A 21469-nucleotide genomic window follows, 5' to 3' on the forward strand; every position below is an offset into this window, starting at 1 on the left:
CTAAACACAATACCTGGAGTGTGACTTTGGACTTGCAAAGTTGTTAGATTTTTTTTTAAGGGGCTGGGACAATGGAAGATTGCCCACAGTTGCTACATACTAAGAGAACTGTTTTATGTCCCCTGGCACAAATTACCCTTTTCCTTTATATGCTTGGTACATTTGCTGCCCTTCTTCTCAAGCACTGTCTTCTGTGAAGGAGATTGTTTTGACTGGAATTAGTTTGGCAAGGTGGTACCACCTGCTACAATTTTTTTTTTTTTTTTAATTTGAGGTGGTTTTCTTAACAGATTTGACTCTTTTTAAAGTTTACATTTTTAAGAACCCATCAAAATGTTGCGGATACTATTTTTTCTTATACAACCTAGTTCTGAGCATAGGGTATAAATAAGATTTGTAAATTAATAAATGGAAAGCCCCCATGATTTTCTATAGGTGAGAAGAAACATGTCTTTCTATATTTCAAATTGTAGACCTCTATGAATTTAGGCATTAGGTTTTCTATGCAGTATTCTACATATAAGCTGAAACCAACTTATAGAGTATAGTCTCCAAAGATAGGGAAGGAGCAAGATTAGTAATTATAATAACTGAGTATTTTTCAAGTTCTTTAGTGTGGTAGAGATACTGTTCAAAAACAGATTTCTTATACCACTTTAAAGTAGTGAAAGAAAACTCCTTGCAAGCAGCTATGTAGGTTGCTGGCTCCTGGAAAATGGTTATATTCTGGAAATCCAACATGATTCTAGTCAAGAGGATCCTAAAAAATAAATTTGAATGATTTTTTGGTTATTTCTCTTTAAAAGAGGCCTTCTGAGCGGTAATTAGCATTATACTGTGGCTTGAAAAAACTATTTTATAAACAGCAATGTTTTTAATGTACTTCTTGCTGTTTCATGGGCTCAAATTTATTACTTATTAATTTGTGAGCTCCCTGCTAAGACATCAAGTCTCATTCTGATATAGAATGTTGAAAATATAGATGTTTTCTCCCTTTTGACTCAGGATCATAGTAGGGTTTTAAAATCAAATTTAAATAATTGGAGAAATAGTAATTGTTCAGGGGTAGGCAGGGGCCAATATAATAAAATGACAATCTTACCTAAATTAATTTTTATATTTAATGGCATCACAATTATTACCAAAAAATTAGCAGAAAATCAGTAGAGGGGTGGGGTGATAAATTATAGACAGTTTCTCAAATATAGTTCTCATCTCTCAAATATATAAAGAACTTTGTAAAATTTATAAGAATACTTGTGATTCCCCAATTGACAAATGGTCAAAGGAAATGAACAGGCAGTTTTTCTGTGAAAAAAATCAAACAACTTATATTCAAATGAAAAAAGAAAAGTTCTTAATCATTATTGATTAGAGAAATGCAAATGAAAACAACCTTGAGATATCATTTTATACCTATCAGATTGGCGGAAGGGATTGAAGAGGAAAGTGACAAATATTGGAGAAGTGGAAAAATCCAGACACTGTAATTCATTATTGCTGGAGTTGTGAATTGATCCAGCTCTTTTGGAGAGCAACCTGCAATTATGCCCAAAGAGTTTTTAAGCTTCTTATACCCTTTGACCTAATAATACAAAGTTTATTTTCAAAGATGATAGGAGAAAGGGAAAAGAATCTATATATGCTAAAATATTTAAACAATTCCCTTTGTAATGTCAAAGAACAGGAAATTGCAGGGATGCCTGTCAATTAGGGAGTGATTGAACAAGGTGTACATAATTGTGATGGAATATTATTTTACTACAAGAAATAATGAGCTAAATGATCTTAGAAAAACATGGACAGACTTGCATGAACAGAATAAATAAAAAATAGAACAGAATCATAGTCTGTGACATCAGTGAAAGGGAAAGACTATAAAAAAATACATATACATGCATATATATGTGTGTGTGCGTATTTGTGTATTTGTAAACATAGTTTAGGAATAAAAGTTAAGAATTGCCAAAAGCTTAGAGACTGTATAGAAGCTTTTTTACCTTTACGTCTTGATAACATTTTTGAGAACAAAGTCAGAAGGTGCTGGATATGGTAAGCACCAAATATCACCAAAAGAAATGAAATTGATATTATTTACTACTACTGATATTGGAAATCATTTCTTATTCGATAGTCTATACACAATAGACCATCAAAATATCAGAAGGTTCCTCTTTGTATGAGCTATTAACACTGACTCTTATTATGGGAAATAGATAAAAAACAAACATTGACTTAGACCCAAGGAATTTTGACATATATAATATAAGGTAAGGGGTAATGAGCTTAGAAATTTCCTCAGCCAATAAACATTTAATCTTCTTGACAAACAAAATGAAATGGCAACCAAAGGCAACCTTAATTTAGAAAATAAACCTGTTTTTGCCATTTCCTAATCATCTCCATCCTTTCTGTTAATTCTGCTTCTCTTAGTGCAGTATAACTGCATTGACTATCAAGATTGCTTGAAGTATATGGTAGTGAAAACTTTGTTCAGTGACACCCCCCCTCCCGCTCAGTCTTACTATCAAATGAGATACAGAATTAGAGAAATGATTCCCTATGTGTTTGCCCAGGAAATACTGAATAGAGTTCAAGTGGTAAAGGACCTCCTTCCTAATTGGAAGAGTTGATACTGTGTTTATTGTATAAAGTCCCAGAACATTGCAGTTTCTTAAATTAGATTCATAATGACTTAAGAATTCACTCGATCTACATACAATGGAAAAACTGAGTGTATACAAAATGGCTTCTGAAGAGTCTGTGATATGTAGGTTATATTGCCAGTTTAGGTAACTCTTCTCATAGCATGTTTATCTGAAGCAAAACTAACCAGGAAAGAAGGATAATTTTGAATGATTTAGGGAAATTACATGCTGAGTGAACCTCTTTCCCTGAAACAAAGGCTTGCCTTTTAAAAATCAGTGTTCTTATTATGCTGTATTACTGTGTCATGAAATACTAAATATGAAGAATTGGTGTTAAATGCCATGCATGGTGGCCATGAGTTTCCTCACCTGTAAATCGATTGGGGAAAACACCTAAAATTCCTTAAAACTGTAGATTTGAGATCATATGATCTTATGAAGTAGACCAATTATATTATAACTCTGGGAGTTACAATTATATGGGAGAAATTGTACTAAGAATGTCATCAGAGAGACATATAACTAGAAAGGGAACTTGCCCAGTTGTGTGGCAAGACTGGAGGATAGGCAAGGAATAGCTTCCATATATTTATATAGTCAAGAGATCTAGAGGAAGATCCCTCCTTTTACTCATTGAGTAAATGGATCACACATAATTTCAAGTATTCATTAAAGTAGGTTCTCATTTCTGTACTGCTTCAAAGTTTAGAAAAGATTTCCTTTTTATATTCCTATGAAGTAAGTAGTGCAAGTATAATCCTCATTTTACAGATAAGGAAACTGAGGTCCATAGAGATGAAATGACTTGTCCATGATCACAAAACTAGTTGTGTAAGTGGCAGAACTGGAATTTGAATCTACATCTCCTGACTCCAAGTCCATTTGTTCTTTCTTCTACACCATCCTACCAGGCAAGTGATCCTATTGATGTAGATGCTAGATTAAATAAAAAGAAAGCATTTATTCGACATCCACTATTTGCTAGTACTCTATATCAAAAAGGAAATTAGGATTAAGATACATGATCAAATGGTACATGAACACTTTTGCAACTTCCCTGTACCATTTAGTTTTGTTCTCTAGATATTGTATATCAGTTTGGCCTCAGTTGTAATCACAGAAAACAAAAAAAAAAAATTGGCAAATACTGGTTCTTTTCAAATTAATTCCCTTTGGGGCTATAAGCATTTACAGGAAATGTAGAGGAATGTTGGTTGTAAATATATCATTTTTTTATGGCATCAACATCTCATTTGAGTAGTGTTCCATAAAGCTGTCTTCTTGTGTTAGATCAGTAAGAGAAAAATTATGTATAATTGTTTCTACATCTATAAATTTGTTCTGACATATTTAGCTATAAATTCCGTCCTATAGTCTTTAAAAATGTAAACATTGCTTGTCTGTCAAAAGAATGCTTGCCCATTCCAATAATTCAGGGTTGTTGATTTTATTATTTTCTGAGTTTTTTAAAATATTCGATTTTATGAGGATATGAGTTTTCACATTTGTGCTTAGGTGAGCGTTTTTCCCCTCACTTTTCTTTTTGAAACCAAATAGTTTAAAAATTCAGAGTCCCAGTCAGTAAATTATAGAAGTATCAAGGAATGTATTAGAATATAGATGTACTAAATACATTCATTCAACCTAAAATGTCTTTCCTTTAGTAATAATAAGTTTATATTTATGTAGTGCTTTATAGTTTACAAAGTTTTCTCCACATTTCTCTAAAGTGAAAAGAAATGGAAAGAATTGAGGTTCACAGAACTTAATTTAATTTACATGGCTGTGAAGTGGCAGTATCATCATATTAGTCCTTTTGCCTTCATGTTCAATGCTGAATGCAAAAAAAAAAAAATTAATGGTAAGAAGGATTTAGTTTTACAGACATCCTTAAATATGAATTTTGAGATGCGTTTTGGTTATAAGAGCTTATTTTTAATTTAATTTTTTTGTTAACATTCAACAAATATTAAATTAATGCCAACCTTGTTCAAGGCACTAGGAAGAATACAAAGATACCCAGCACATAGTAGATTCTTTTTTTTTTTTTTTTTCCCCTCCCTTTTTTCTGAGGCTGGGGTTAAGTGACTTGCCCAGGGTCACAGTGACAGCTAGGAAGTGTTAAGTGTCTGAGACCAGATTTGAACTCGGGTCCTCCTGAATTCAGGGCTGCTGCTCTATCCATTGTGCCATCTAGCTGTCCCCCACATAGTAGATTCTTAATTAATGTTTGTTAAACTGAACTGAAAAGAAAAATGGAAAAGCAAAACATTTCTTATCTTTAAGAAGTTAACAGTAAGGGGAAGATAACAGTAAACAAGTAAATCAAATACAAGGTAGAATGTAGTAAGGACAAAAGAGCGTATGCAGTGAAATTACAGTAGGAACACCAGATTATAAATCACATTTCTTCCCCCTTTCTCTTCTCTCCACATTTTTCCTAGGGCTTCATCAGAATGTTTAGTGTTGGTTACCTGATTCAATGCTGCCTTCGAATTCCCTCAGCATTCAGGCATTTATTTACACAACCATCCCGGCTACTTTCTCTCTTCTATAACAAGGAAAATTTTCAACTGGGAGCTTTTCTTGGCTCTTTTGTTAGTATATATAAGGTAAGTTTTTCAAAGAAGGGAAGGTGAAGCCTGTGGTTAACATCAAAGTATATTAATGCAGCTCCATTATGTAATTTTTCATAAGCGTTCATAATAATTTTGCCAAATCCAAATGTAGAGATGAAATTAGTGATTTAGGTTATAATTTTTTCTTTATAGTTTTAAGCAATTGTGTAAAAGCAGTTTACTTTTGCTCATATCATAGAAATATTTCAGACTTAACTTCACCATCTTTTCCATATAGCAATACCCTTTCAAATATTTTTAAACAAAAATGGAGACTTTTTTTCTGAAGTTATATTGGGTGATGGAGATATGAGTATGTGTTCAGTATCCTTAAGGACTATCAATAGTTACTGAATCTAATGACTAACTAAGAGCTTTCAATAACTTATTGGAACTATGATCAAAACACTTAAATTGTTAACAAAGCCATTAGAACTTTTCTGCAGTAGACAATGATAATTTGTTAAAATAAATCATTTAATATAAAAATAAAGCATTTAAATGTTTTATTCAGAATATCAAAGGCAAAATGGTGCTAAATAAAGTCAGTCTATATTTTTTGAGTTTGAGCTTCTAAACAACTCTAGAATGGATAATCTGGGATCTTACAGATTTCAGAAAATATAAGGTTTTTTTTACTAATACTTTTTTATGAAAGGTAAGTTCATTTGCCTTAAGGGAGTGCAGAATTTGGCAGATGTTAGGTCAAGGGTAAGGATCATCTCCAATTATGTATAATTTTCTACTTTGTTAAAAGTAATAATGCAGAAGATTTCATTTTTAAGCCTGCCCATAGTAGGAAACCATCGCCACTTTATGAAATTAGAAGTACAGACTTTTGACATGAACATCCTTATAAACATTTCTTTTCAGCTGTTGTCTTGTGATTCATGTTATCATTATAGATGCCCAAATGTGAAGTATTCATGGCCATATTTGTCTATTTTCCTCTGTTGTCCAGCACACATCTAAACTATCTTCTTTACTCTTACTTTTTAATCAGGGAAGAGTAATTTTACCAAAAAATGCAGATGGTGCATTTCACTGTCATATGTAGCTGATTTTTTTTTTTTTTTTAATTACCATGGCTACCTGCATCTTATATAATTATGGTGCTTCAAAAGATGTTCATATTATGACCATATGATAGTTCTTGTTTAATGCTTATTTAGATGCTTTACATTTTGTAATAGCCTTTACTGGTTACTCTTAAATTGCACTTGTAAGTTAGGAAGATGTAAAGTTTTGCAACTATTAGAAACTAAAATACATAAAAGCTAAATAATTCATTCCAGTTTAAGTAAAATGGCTTCCTAATGTCTTATGTTCAGAAAAATTCAATTCTTTAACCAAAGTGTAATTTAATATCATAGTCACTAATGTATATTTATTGAGCACTAATAGTCCAAAGGAATTTTCATTGTAGAAATTTAGAATTATGGTTATGGGGACAACTTGCTGATAATAAACATATTTTTATAGTGTATGTTCCCCAATGTGTAAGTTTTTAGTACTAATTTCTTTAAAATTCTAAGAGTTGAACTTTTAGCTTCTCTTAGCTTTCAGAGATTAAATATTTTTAATGGATTTTCCTGGCATGGCCTGGATTTATTGAGAAGCCACAGTATTGTAAAGTCTAAGAGAGTAAGCTATTTATCTATATTATACACACACACACACACACACACACACACACACACACACACACACACACAAAAACTACAGCCTCTGGGCCAAATCTAGCTCATAGCCCTTAAACTAAGAATGATTTTTACTTTGAAAAAAAAAAAAAAAGTAAACTTTTCCCCCTTGTGACTCTTTTTCATCTAAGAAATTTTTACATGACCCAAGAAATTTTTACATTATATGTAGGTATGTAAAATAGCCATACAAATCAAACATTTACTCCAAAATGGGTGCATGTTATCTAGTTAGTCTGGTATCTTTTATTTTCTACTCTTTTGAGCTTCAGTGTTCATGCTATTCCCCATCGTGAAATGTACTTTTCATTTCCACATAGGATTATAGGCCTCAAGAACTCATATCTTCTGAGAAGCCCTTATTAATCTCTTCATACTTGACCTCATATTTTACATTTAAACCTCATATTTTGGACTAATGGTATAATTTTGGTACATGCTGGAAAATACAAGGTGTTGAAATAAAATAAACACTTAAGTAATTCTCTAAAGCATAAATATATGAAATTAAAAGAACTAACTGTATGTGGAGTATCATCTGCCTCATACTTGCCATATAACTTCATTGGCATTTTATTTTGAATTCATGTTTCCAACACCTACCCACCTTAGTAACACTTTTTCAAGTGCCTATAAAAATCACTTACATTGATTTAAATGTCCAGTGTCATTCCACCGTTTTGAATTTCTAATTATTTTACCTATAATTAGTTATGATGTTTTGAATTGATCTTCTTGTATTATTCCTTAATAATGTGCAAATGTTTTATCAGAATACTTTAAACCCCAGCTGTTCTCTAGCTTTTTTTCTAGTGAAAGTATTTAACTAAGTACTTGAAGAGTTCAATAGCTACTTAATGATTGAATTGAACATGCTCTTGATTGGTGGTATCAGAAAGTTGCTTGGTTTTTTCCCATTGCACTAATTTCTCCATATCCTTTAAGATTTACTATGTCAGTACTGATTTGTACTTTCAAGGCAACTTCTTGAAGTCTTCTACCAACTTCTTTGTATTTTTAGTGAGAAGAGAAGTAGTCTAAAAGATCACAGAATGGAAGCATTTACAATATTTATTTAAAGTAATTGTAAAATTAGTTTATTCTTCATAAAGTGATACTTTTGTAAATGGAGGCAATTAAAGACTTCTTGTTGAAACTCTATTTTTCTTTTTTTTTTATTTGCTTTCTATGACCTAATACCTTTTTATTATAGAAAAATAAATTGCTTATGTCACCATTTCAGTGTTGATTTATTTTCAATATAATATTGAAATTGCTTGGGACTTAATTTATTAAGACTCTAACATACATTTTCAAAAGATAGTGAATTTTATTTTCAGCAATGACTACCACTATAGTAATATCCAAATATAAATATTATTTTGTATTCTTTTTTATATGCTTATATAATCTGATAATGAGAAATATATGGACTTGAAAAAAGAATTGTGGATCACATTCAGTCTTTTTCCCTCATTGCCTTGAGTAACTTCTTAATATTTTCTCTGTCAGCAGTCTGAAAGTTAAGCCTCAGGAAATAAATAAAAGATTCATGCTTCCTGAAGGAATATATGAATTTTTCCTGAAATTTACAATTATCTTGTGATACAAATCATACATTGGTATGTAGGGATTTTCTTAAATGCATTTTCATGTTAATTCTCATATAACCAGCCACAGTAAATAATAGGGTCTGATATTATTTGTTGTGTGTTAGATTTGTACCCATGATAAAAATCATTCTATGGAGTTTGCTAATATGCTAATTCAGATTAATGGCCTTAAGATGTTGATTCATCTTCATAACTTTTCCACTATCTAATTATTTTGATTTTTTTACATTATTAGAAGTTGGAATCAGTTAAAAATGTTTTTTTCCCCCCCATGAACTTGACTTAAAAATGTAAATTCACTAAAATATTATATTTTTCCCTTAATATAGGGTACTAGTTGCTTCCTTCGCTGGGTGAGAAACCTGGATGATGAACTACATGCAATTATAGCTGGTAAAGCAACAATAAAACACTAATACTTTTTATTTTACCAACCTGTGGGGAAAGTGACAATAAAAACACAGGAGCATAGGTATGAGCCTTATGAATCCCAACATTATGCAAGGTTTTAGAGAGTATCATAATAATCAGTTGTAGTATAGTCAGTTTTCTCAGAACATTTCTTTTGTAACTATAAACAATAATGATTTCTCTTTAGTAAGAATTTATATTTCTTAGGCATTCAAATAATTAAAAAAACAAAACTTATTTTTAAGGATATTTTCAATAAAGCATTTCAATATAGACATAATTTTTATTCAATTTAATGGGGATTTATTTAGGAAGTAATTAGTTGCCTTATTCCTAGTAAATCAAAGTATATTAAGGTTTTTATATTGTATATATTCTAAGAAAAATTATGTATATGTACATAAAAATATATGTATACATATCTGTATATCTTGTTTCCTCTCCCCTATACACACACACACACACACACACACACGTGTGTGTGTGTGTGTGTGTGTGTGTATATATATATATATATATATATATATATATATATATATATATATATATATATATATATATATATATATATACATATACACATATATATGTATATGATAGTCTCACACACAGAGCCATGTATTTTTTATAACAGACTGTGAGTCAGGCATTAATGGTAACAAGTATTATTCAGGCTTTATCATTTTTGGCCAGAGACAAGTCCAAAGAAGATTGGTGTTTAAAAAAAAACAAAAACAAAAAAAAAAAAAAAAACTGAAGAGATCATCTCACTTATCCTATACCTGAGTAGGAATTGCTTATATTATACCCATGGTCATTAGTGTCCACTCAAAACCTTCCAGTCATAGGAATGCCACTATCTCATGACTCCATTCCACTTCCTAATCTTTGGGGAACTCTTGCTTTTAATTGAGTCAAGTTGTTTTTCTGCAACTTCCATCCTTTGTTTCTATTTCTGCTTCCTAGAGCCAAGCAAAACATATCTAATCTCCCTTTCACATGACAGCCCTTCAAATACTTGGAGAGGTATTATATTCCCTCTTAACTTTTTTTTCTGCAGGCTAAACCTCTGTAGTTCTTTAATCCATCTTCAGAATTTGTAGTTGTTAGTCTTAGTTTCTTTTTAATTAAAATTGTCTTTTTCATTACAAGCATAACAAATCCTGGCCTTTCCACCTATTTCCTACCTAGCCTGCCAGCAGAGAAAAGAGAAACCTCATTCCAGCAACTCTCCTCCCCTCAGCCTGGCTGCCTGATACTCCGAGATTCCACCTTGATGTCAAACCCCTCATTATGTTGATGATCCACCTGAACTCATTATTCATGATCAGTAAACTTCCAATGATTTGGAACTCCCAGTTGTTATTACTCAAATCCTCTTTCTCTTCTCTCTTATTTTCTCCTTCATTCCTATGTGTCTCAATTCAATCTATGCTCTGAACCTACACACTCTCCCCTGTGCTCTCCAGAACATCTGCTTTTTAGGTAACAATCTTGCTTTTATAATAAATCGTTTACTTTCCTGTGTTTTCCATTTTCTGGTTCTCTCTGAAACCTTGTTTTCTTCTGATGCTGCCCTTTCGAGCAATGACATTATTTTCATGAATTAACCAACTTATTGGTTGAGGTGAGGGACTGGAATTTGCCTTGTTCCCATTGCTACTTCCAGACACTCTCTACCACCATCAATCCTCTCCTTTGCAATACATATCAACCATGCAAACAAAATTCTGGTAGCTATTGTCTGCCTATTTCTAGGACACTTCCCTTTTAAAGAGTTTGGTTCCTAACTCATAGTCTTTCTCTTCTCCCCAACTCCCGTCTTATATTGGAGGACATCAATAAAATTGCTGTTCATCTTCATCCTGGGTATACCACAGGACTGTCATGCACTCTCTTCTTTCTCCTTTTGTATTCTTTCACTTAGTGATCTCATTAATTCCCATGAATTCAGTTATCACTTTTGTTCTGGTGACTGTCAAATGTGCTTATCCATTCCTAATTTCTCTGTTGATCTCCAGTCTCACTTTTAGCCTTCAAATTACAAAGTAGTATTCATACAATCAATTTGATGCTGCTTTTTTTTATTATATATTTTTTTATAATATTATCCCTTGTATTAATTTTTCCAAATTATCCCCTCCCTCCCTCTACTGCCTCCCCCCGATGACAGGCAATCCCATACATTTTACATGTGTTACAATATGACCTAGATACATGTGTGTAAATACCATTTTCTTGTTGCACAATAAGCATTAGATTCCGAAGGTACATGTAACCTGGGCAGACAGATATTAGTGCTAACAATTTACATTTACTTCCCAGTGTTACCTCTGTCCATCATTGATCAACTGGAAGTGAGTTGGATCTTCTTTATGTTGAAGATATCCATTACCATCAGAATACATCCTCATTCAGTATTGTTGTTGAAGTGTATAGTGATCTTCTGGTTCTGCTCATTTCACTCAGCTTGATGCTGCTTTTAAAAAAATATAGAAAATTAAGTCAGAGCTTCCTCTGACTTAGACATTAGACAATGAAAGAATAGAAACAATTGTATTCAAGACTCTCTTCAAAAACATGGGGACAATTTTTTCTGATAAGAATTTTAATGCTTTACATCATTTATAATCAAAATCATAGTGACTTCAGAATTAAAATTCACAACATAAAAATGCTAAAAAAGATCCAAATCAAGTACCTTTCTAGTTTGGCTAGGGAGAACATTTGCAACTAAATAAGAGATAAAGATGATTGTAGGTAAAATACATAATTTAAACTTTAAATAATAAATATTTATAATTATTCCAGTTGTATGGATTTGAAAATTTTTTGTTTGAACAAAATTAATGCTAGTACAATGAGAAGAGAAGCAGACAATCTTTGCATCCAAAAAAAATGTTATTCAAAGAAGATAGGGAACTAAGACAAATATATTAGACCAAGAACTATTCCCCATTAAATAAATAAATGTAACAGTAACTAGCATTTGAAAGGCATTTTGGTTTGTAGAATAGTTTACAAATATCTCATTTTTCTTACAGTAGCTATGGAAGATAAGTATTTTTATTGATTCCATTTTACAAATGAAGAAACTGAGACTGAGAGAGATTATGTGGCTTGCCCAGGGTCACAAAGCTAAGAAAATTTCAGCTGCTGAATTTGAGCTCAGGTTATCTAGACTCTTTTTCTTGCAGCATATCCACTATAGCACTAACCTGCCTCAACAAACTGTCCTTAAAGAAATTATATTCTCATATTAAATTTAGGAAAGATTATTCTAAATCACTAATAATATAATAATCAAAATAATCCTGAGGCTTCACTGTATAAGCAGAAAATTAGCAAAGATGATAACAAATGTGAATAATTGATTTTGGAAAGGCTTTGGAAAGACAGATCTGTTGGTAGAGTTGTAAAGTGATCCAGTTGCTTTGGAAAACAGTTTGGGGTTAAGAGAGTGATTAAAATGTCCAGATCTTTTGATTCAAAAATACTGATGCTACATTTATATCCCAGGGTGATCAAAAACTTAAAGTCTTAGAGATACCAAAATATTCATAGCAACACTTTTTCTATGGTAGCAAAATGTGAGAAACAAAGTAGATGTACATCCACTGGAGAATGGCTAAACAAATTATAGTACATGAATGTAATGGAATATTAACATAATATATAAGCAAGAGAAAACTTTTGTCAACTCATTCATAGTTAGGTAAACAGATCCATGTGAAAAATATATTATCACTACAACAACATAAATAGAAAAAATGCTAAAATACTGTAATATTAAACATGAATTTTACCACTCAGAAGAAATGAGAAAGTGCATCTTCCCCAGTTTCTTTGCAGGAATGAAGGACCATGGGAGTGAAAAAATACAGATACCATCAGACTCAGTTGATATGTTGGATTAATTTTACCAGACATTTTTATTTTCTTTATTTGTTAATTCTTTGCCCCAAGTCAAAAGAATTCTAGTTATGGGAAGGAGGAAAGATATACTTGGAAATGTGGACAGTACAAAAATAAGATAATTTTTTTTTTAATTTCAAGTAGATTTTATGATATATCAATAGTATTTGGTTGTGGAAATGAAGATGAATTATTATCTGAGCAACTGATTTTACTAAGTTTAACATGAGATGCCTTCCCTCTTTCCAAACTTTACCATTGTTTACAAGTTCCCAGGAGTACTATTACTATTGCTATACCTACAAATAGCAATGGCTACAATTTGTGTAGAATTATTGAACTGTACTAAATGAAACATTTTAGAACCTTCTCAATATTTCCTTTGTGGTTTGTTACAGGATTTTTGGCAGGTGTATCAATGATGTTTTACAAAAGCACAACAATCTCCATGTATTTAGCTTCCAAACTTGTAGAGGTAAGCAAATATTTCTTTATATAGATTATTCTAAAATATGTATTCTTAGTCTGTCCTTTGAAACATGAAGAAATTATGTCATAAGCACAGATTCTAGTGACTGTCACTAAAAGATATGATAAAGGGTTTTATCTAAAATTATTTTAAGCTATTATTATAAATATGTTCTGTACCTTAGGGACTCAAACCTATCAATGGTTGCTTTTTTTCCTCCCTCTCCCTCCCCCCCCCCCCATAACTGTCTAGTGTTTTAAGCCAAGCAATAGCATATGCATTTCCTTCTTTTCATTATCCTATGGTTGTCTGATCTAGGCATAGGCCATTAGCCCAAAAATTTGTGATAGAAAAGGGGTTCTCCAGTAATGGAATCTCTGGAGCATTTAATTTAATCACTATAAAGAGTTTTGAACTGTTTATTTTCACATAAAAACAAAATGTAATTTTTATATTTTCCTTGCTATTTAGCTCAGGAATTAGCAGATTTCCTTTAAATAGCTATTAGTATTCTTTGATATGAATCCCTTATGTAAATTCAACAAATAGTGTTAATTAAGCTATATTTATATAGTAAAAGTCAGTCCTCAGCATACTTAATATGGCTTTATATGAATTTTTTAAAAAAAGAAATCTATGGATCTGCCATTAACTATTTCCTCCTTAATGTGTGCCCAATCCTTGCGAGGAACAAAAATTAGAAAACCTCAGATTTGGAAGAGCCTCAGATAACCGAACATAATCTTCTCTAAAACATCCTTGATTTGGTGTCATCGGGACTCCCTTTGATGTTCAATACCAATGGGGAATTCACCACCTGTTCTGGTTCTGGATCCCTTTAATTTTTAGAAACACTTTCCTCACATTAACCTCCCATTTGATTTTTAATTATAGAATCCTGTCCAGTTTTGCATAAACAAAACAAATCTTTCCTATATACTAACTTTCTAAATGCTCCCACTACCAATTCCTCTGTTTTCAGTCATTTAAACAGTCTCCATTTTGCTTAATAATCTCTTACATGGCATACCACCTTGTCCATGCTCTCTATCTTATCACCTATCATGCCTAAAACTAAACAAATTACCCCTTTGTGGTCTGACTGTAACATAAAGCTAATGTTTATTAGCTTTTGAGGCATCTGTGTCATAATGTTGATTCATGCTTTTATTTAGGTCTTTTAAAACTCAAAGATGTCAGGGCAGCTAGGTGGCGTAGTGGATAGAGCACCAACCTTGAATTCAGGAATTTTTGAATAGCAAAAAAAGTGATATCACAATTAATGTCAAATATAGGCTATTTTTACTTAAAATGAAATAATTTATAAACCTTGTATTGTGATTATTTTGTAGACCATGTATTTCAAAGGCATCGAAGCAGGGAAAGTTCCTTATTTCCCTCATGCAGATACCATCATATACTCCATCTCCACAGCAATTTGTTTTCAGGCAGTAAGTATGTTTTTTGAAGTGGGAAATGAGATTGTTTTAGTTTCATTTATTGCAGTGAATAAAGTTGATACTATTACATCCAGTGGGAAAATCTAAAATATTACCAGACATGCATGGTAGGAGTGTTTCATTTCTTTCCCAAACTAGGGATAGGAATCACTAGGAATATGAAATAACTTTCCAAGTCACACCTTGTTAAGTGAATATGTTGCTTCTTGAATTGATATCAGATTTAGTGTGAAAGTAATTTGAAATTTTAGTGTTTTGAATAGTCCACTAGGGATAGAAAACTTTTCTTGGGCTTTCCAAGCCAATAGGATATTCCCAAAGGAATACTATTGGCAGCATCGTTGTCATACCAATAATATACCAACTAGAAAATTAAATTTTATACAAATAGTAGCTTTTGTTTTCTTGTTCATATTCTCCCAAAGTTCTGTGACCACTTTTGCTATTACATTAAGATAATTGCAGACCTTCTTTGGATGGGGTTTTGTTTTGTTTTGAATTAAGGATAGTTTGATTCATTTATTATAGTGAATAAAGTACTAAACAACTACTGAATACTCGATAAATACTTCTTGAAGATGCCAACTACCAGTTAAATTGTTTCCCAAAGAAAACATTTAAAAACTATTGGAATCTATAAAGGATACCTTTCATTATTGTCAGATAAAACATTAATAGATTTAGCATTGATATTTTTGTGGCTATTAATATTAATATATCATGAGAATAAAAAAATTAATCTAGATCTACCACATTCTCTAAGCCTGATTATATTTGTATTATGTCCTGGAAAAAAAATTTAATGGTCAGTATTATTATTATTATTATTTTTTTTAGGCTGTCATGGAAGTTCAGACTTTGCGACCATCTTACTGGAAATTCCTTTTAAGGCTTACCAAGGGCAAGTAAGTAATTAAGATAATTTAAGGAATTTAAATTTCCTCAAAGGTAAAATTTTCAGTTTTCTTATAGAAAATTCATAGGATAAATGAATATTTCATATGGTTCAGATCAGCTAACTTTATAATTTCTCCATTTCCCGCACAAATTCGTTCAGAGAGTGAACAAGATATACATTTTGTGAATATGATTATATCCTTCATCTCTTTTGGAAATGCCATTGGTTCCAGATTAATACAATATATACTATATATATGGGGGCGCGCGCGTGCGCGTACACACACACACACACACACACACACATAAAACATTTATTCCTAATTTCATAAATACAAGGTTTTTTTATTTAAACGTAACATGTTAAGAAGATTGGTTAAAGATCTAAATCCAAAAATGGGACTAATAAACTATTTTGGAAGACATATCACTTTCTAAAGCATCTTTTTGAACCATATTTGACTTGTTCGAATCATATAATAATTGTCTCATTCTTTTAGATGTTCAAAGATAGGTACTATACATCTTTCTTTAAGAGGCTTAAAATTTAATCACTTATACAATATAGTTTTCTCTTTTACAAAATTAAGCCCTTTTATTTTAATTCTTTCCTTTGTAAAGATGGAGATGAGCTGTCAAGTAGTGTTCTCTGCTTGATCCTTCCAAATATGTGAATATAATTATTAATTTAATTCTCAGATTTCCTTTTTTTAAATCCTAAATTAACATAGCTCCTTCAGTGTTCTTCATATTTTCAACTCCTTAAACAGTTTTCATATTATTCTTTTGACCTTCTCTGATTTCTCTCTTGTTCTTTCTATAGTGATATGGACTAAGGACAAACTGGGTAATATATATTAATATTTTACAAATAACAAAAGGGTTACAGTCCAGAAATTCAGTACCAAAGTAGTATTAATATGTCCTATTAATTATGTTGGCAGTCTTTATGTGAATTGTTGATGCTGTTTATATTTTTAAAATAAACTTTTATTATTAAATAATATCTATTTTGTTTTTTATCCAGTCTCTTTCACCCTATAGATTCAAAATCTCCAATCTTGTTTTTTCTTTTTTACTTTCCTTCTTTTCATATCAATTTCTATAGTTGATAAGGTATCACTGAACATCTATAGCCTTCTTGCTTGAAATAGTTTAATGGAGGGGGCAGCTAGGTCGCGCAGTAGATAGAACATCAGCCTTGAAGTCAGGAGGACCTGAGTTCAAATCTGACCTCAGACACTTAACTTATCCTAGCTGTGTGACCCTGGGCAAGTCACTTAACCCCAATTGCCTCAGGGGGAAAAAAAGGGAAAAAAAAGAAATAGTTTAGATCACATTTTGGTCAACTCTGTAGAACTAATCAGAAAGTCTAGGGAAAAAGAAGTGCTTACAGTGAAAGTTCTTCTATCTGCTAAGTATATATTCATGCTATGGTCATACAAATAAAATTAGTTTTTTGAAACATATTTTATATAAACAATAGAATCCAAAATGAAACCATGACTTATTTCCAGAAGAAATTTTGGATTATGCCTCTCAAACCACACTGTAGAGGGTACTTTTGATTTATCTTGTCCAGGTCCAGATTTTCACCTTATTTCCTGGCCATCTCCAAATTATAGTATGTGCCTCTACTTTCAGCCGCCCTTTATGGGTGTTATCTTACCTTATTAGAATGTAAATTCGATGACAGAATTTAACCCCTTCCTTCCCTTTTCCATTGATTTTTTGATCTTTTAGATTATATGATACTAATAAAAGGCAAGTATCTTTTTTATAGTTTTATGCCTCTTAAAAAGTTGAAAATCCATGTTTGCCTTGGAAAGCTAGGTGACACAGTAGATTAGAGTGCCAAGCCTGGAGTCAGGAAGACTCTCAAATTTGATCTCAGACACTTATTTGCTGTATGACCTTAGGCAAGTCACTCTGTTTGCCTCAGTTGCCTCATGTAAAGTGAAAGAAGAAATTGACAAACTACTTTAGTATCTCTGATAAGAAAATCTCAGGGATCATGAAGAATCTAACGTGACTGAAAACAACTGAATAACAACACAAATGCTTGCTTTGACTTTAAATATTAACTTTTGTTTTGTTTGTTTTTTGTTTTGTTTTGTTTTTTTTGAAAGAAAATGAGATGTGCAAAGATGTTTGTGGCAGCCCTTTTTGTAACGGCAAGAAACTAGAAACTGAGTGAATGCCCATCAGTTGGAGAAAAGCTGGCTAAGTTATACATATGAAGGTTATGCAATATTATTGTTCTGTAAGAAATGACTAGCAGGATGATTTCAGAGAGATCTAGAGAGACTTACATGAACTGATGCTGAGTGAAATGAACAGAACTAGATCAGGCAACATAGCAACAGGAAGATTTTAAGATAATCAATTCTTATGAATGTGGCTCTCTTCAACAATGTTAGACTAATTCCAGTGGTCTTGTGATGAAGAGAGCCATCTGCAACCAGAGAAAGGACTGTGGGAACTGAATGTGGATCACAACATAACATTTTCATTCTTTTTGTTATTGTTTGCTTTCATTCTTTCTCATTTTTTTCCTTTTTGATATGATTTTTTTTGTGCTGCATGATATTTGTAGAAATATATATAGATGAATTGCACATGTTTAATATATATTGGATTTTTTGCCATCTAGGGGAGAGAGTAGGGAGAAAGGAGGAAAAAAATTTTGAACACAAGATTTTGTAAGGGTGAATGTTGAAAATTATCCATGCATATGTTTTAAAAATAAAAAGCTTTAATAAAAAAAGGAAAGAAAATGAGAAACTATTAATATTTTTGTAAAGATACTTCTTAGAATGTGCTTGAATTTATTTAATGAGCACATTGAAATCCTAAATTAGAATTGCCATTATTTCTAGTTTGGTTTTTTTTTTAAATGTGATTCAGTTCATTAGAAAATTCTCAGTAATCCTCAAGTGATATCTGACATCTGATAGAAAGATTGAGTGATGATAATTCTTGCTGCAGCCAGAGAATCCATAACTGATTATGTCTCCTGTATAAAGTATTAGATAGTCATGATGGAAGAGTGATTTCTAATAAAATCAGATAATATTTGTAAAACTAGTACATAGTAGAGAAGGTGCTTAATAAATACCTATTTCCTCCCCACTTCTCTCCATGATTCTGCCATTGTAGAATCATGTACTGTTGGCCAGCTTGGCTTCAGCGTACACACTGTTGTTCCTATCAGATGAGCAAAAGGAATCCAGGTGAATTGTTATGAATAATTTATTTAACAGCAAGGTTCATAAAATCTGCCATTGCTTACACTCTCACCATTCATTTTCTAGGTTTGCAGTCATGAACAGAAAAGTCCTTGATGTGTTTGGTACCGATGCATCTAAATACTTCCAGGATTTCACACCACAGTTGGATCCAAGATATACTACTGTGATACCAGATCTACCCATGGAGCTTTCTTGAAGATTATTCCTTATTATGACTAAATGTGATTATCATTTTCATCTGAAAAGTTAATTGAGTTGGATAGAAAGGAGAGGGCCCATGTTCCACTTCAGTGTTATTTCAATGAGAAATGCTTTTTATTGATCATAAATACTGAAGCTTTTTAGGAAGGTGTTGCTTAATAATTAAGCTCCCTCCATAGCCAGAATATGATTGTGGATCATTGTAGTATTTGACAGTATGATAGATAGAGTCTTGATTAATTATGTCCTTGAGTGATGGTAAATGATCTCAAAAAAAATTAAATGATATAAAAATATGCTTAAAATGATATTTTAAAATATATCTTTAGTTCATTCCACTATATTTCTTGGTGAGCCTAAGAATAGTTCCAGAATTTTTAAAGATCAGGAGTACACAAATTTGATTTATTGTATTTTGGTTTAATTTTTCATTTGGCAACTGTGATGATGAATGCCCAGTATTTAAAATAATTTCAAAATCTGCTACTTGGTCACTAAGTAATTTAAGGGGAAACAATGGCCATTTTGTTTCAATATTGCAGAGGTATCTTTTACCATCTGATTAAATATGGCAGTAACATCATCTACAAAGTTCTATAGTTAACACTGATAACTTCACCTTTCCTGATGATAAGATGGGCTGTTTGGCAGTGTAGTTAATACATGATCCACATGGAAGAAAACCATAGTTTGTCAAATGGAAAATATCTAAGAAAGCTGAAATGCAGTGTTTAAATATTTATGGAAGCATTGCAAGTGAACACTAAAGAAGTTACTTTTTAAAGTAGCAGCTTCTTGTAGATTAATTGCACTCAAATTTGTTAATAAGGGTTATATTTTTTCAGAGCTCGGTTTTAATGCCATTGCTGTTCCAAAAGGGATCAAAATATTGTGGAGCAGTCTTCTAAGAAAACCAGCTTAAGCAAATTCCTAAATCCATGTTTGTTCATGTTCAAATATGTCACATAGGCAGCGAGTTGTTTTATATTGACAGTGACAGCTACTGACAATGTGAAATGCCACTGATAGTTAAAAATCAGTTTATTGACAAATATGCTTCAGATTTCATCCTGCCTTTTACCCATTGTCACCAGTGTGTGTGTGTGTGTGTGTGTGTGTGTGTGTGTGTGTGTGTGTGTGTGTGTGTTAGAATAATGTAGTGACAAAATATAGTCACTGCTATAGTCACTGAAAGTTAGTTCAGAACAGCTGTGGCTGAAAGATGATCACTCTTTAGAGCTTTTCAGGGAAAAGTTGTACTTTCTAAGCTAATAAAGCTTGGAGACTTGTGACGTCTGCTGTGAACGGAACATATAATAAGAATGACTATATTTTTTTAATACAATTTAGTTGCTGAAAAGTTTGTAGCCCATTGTAAATTAATTATGGAGTAGAACCTGTGTTGCAACTGGAATTGTAACCCTGCCTTTAAAATACTTAATCCCACATATTCAGTTTCATAAAGCCTGTAACTCCATCCTCTGCTGTTATGGCAAACTGAGACCCAACAGAAATCATAGTTGAGATCTACATTGATTTCATCTAAATACTTTGTTTTGATTAACTCTGTAGAGCTGACATGCGCCATCAGGACACACTAGTAAGAGATTGTGTCAGTTTCTGACTCCAAATTGTATTAACATAGTTTTAAAGTTTGTCCTCATTGGAATCAATAAAATGATAGGCTCCAAATTAGGAGTTTAAAACTATTAAGAATTGCAATAACCAAGAAGCATTGCTGTTTGGTATCTCTTGTTTCTTTCATTCAGAAACAAGAATGGTTTGTGATGCTTTTTTTTGTCATGTAAAAATAAAATCCTTTTGATCCATAAGTTATTATTTTCATTGATATAAAAAGATCATTTGTTGGAATGACAAATCCTACTGTAATTTTCTTTCTGAGATTCTAGAGTAAAATATTTGCTGCTTATAAAGATTCAACTCTGTGATTTACTTTTATTAATAAAAAACTGGTAAATAACCTGGGTAGAGTTCTTACATATTTCTTGGAGGGAGGGTGAGAGAGCAAGCTTGTGTATGTTGAGAAAAGTTCTGAGGAATATGGAAAAAAAGTAAACTTGGCCTTTTTCCCTTCTTCACTTTTTAAAAAAATGTCTGAAATGATCCATTTGTTTTTCCTGATTTTCAGAGTTCCAAGGTAAAGTTTCCATGAGCAAAAGTCATTTTGTTTAAAAAAAAAAAAGGTTTCCTAAATTCTGATAATAAGACATTTCATGACCTTCAGCATTACATAGAATCCTGTTATTACTGCCTACTTTCTTACTG

The 21469-nt window shown here is 31.9% G+C and overlaps 1 protein-coding gene across 2 annotated transcripts in view; it reads left to right on the plus strand.

Moving 5' to 3' along the window:
• Positions 1–21164, plus strand: part of TMEM135 (transmembrane protein 135) — a 286760-nt gene extending 265596 nt beyond the window's left edge. Inside the window, exons 10-15 of one of the 2 annotated variants that reach the window (XM_074304681.1) lie at positions 5093–5260; positions 8909–8972; positions 13304–13380; positions 14727–14825; positions 15672–15739; positions 19046–21164. In XM_074304681.1, coding sequence (XP_074160782.1) covers positions 5093–5260; positions 8909–8972; positions 13304–13380; positions 14727–14825; positions 15672–15739; positions 19046–19178 — 609 coding nt within the window. In that variant the 3' untranslated portion in view covers positions 19179–21164. The other variant, XM_074304682.1, reaches the window with a different exon arrangement.
• Positions 21165–21469: the final 305 nt, after the last annotated feature.

The sequence above is a fragment of the Sminthopsis crassicaudata genome, chromosome 3, assembly GCF_048593235.1.
Source record: "Sminthopsis crassicaudata isolate SCR6 chromosome 3, ASM4859323v1, whole genome shotgun sequence".
Lineage (NCBI taxonomy): Eukaryota > Metazoa > Chordata > Mammalia > Dasyuromorphia > Dasyuridae > Sminthopsis > Sminthopsis crassicaudata.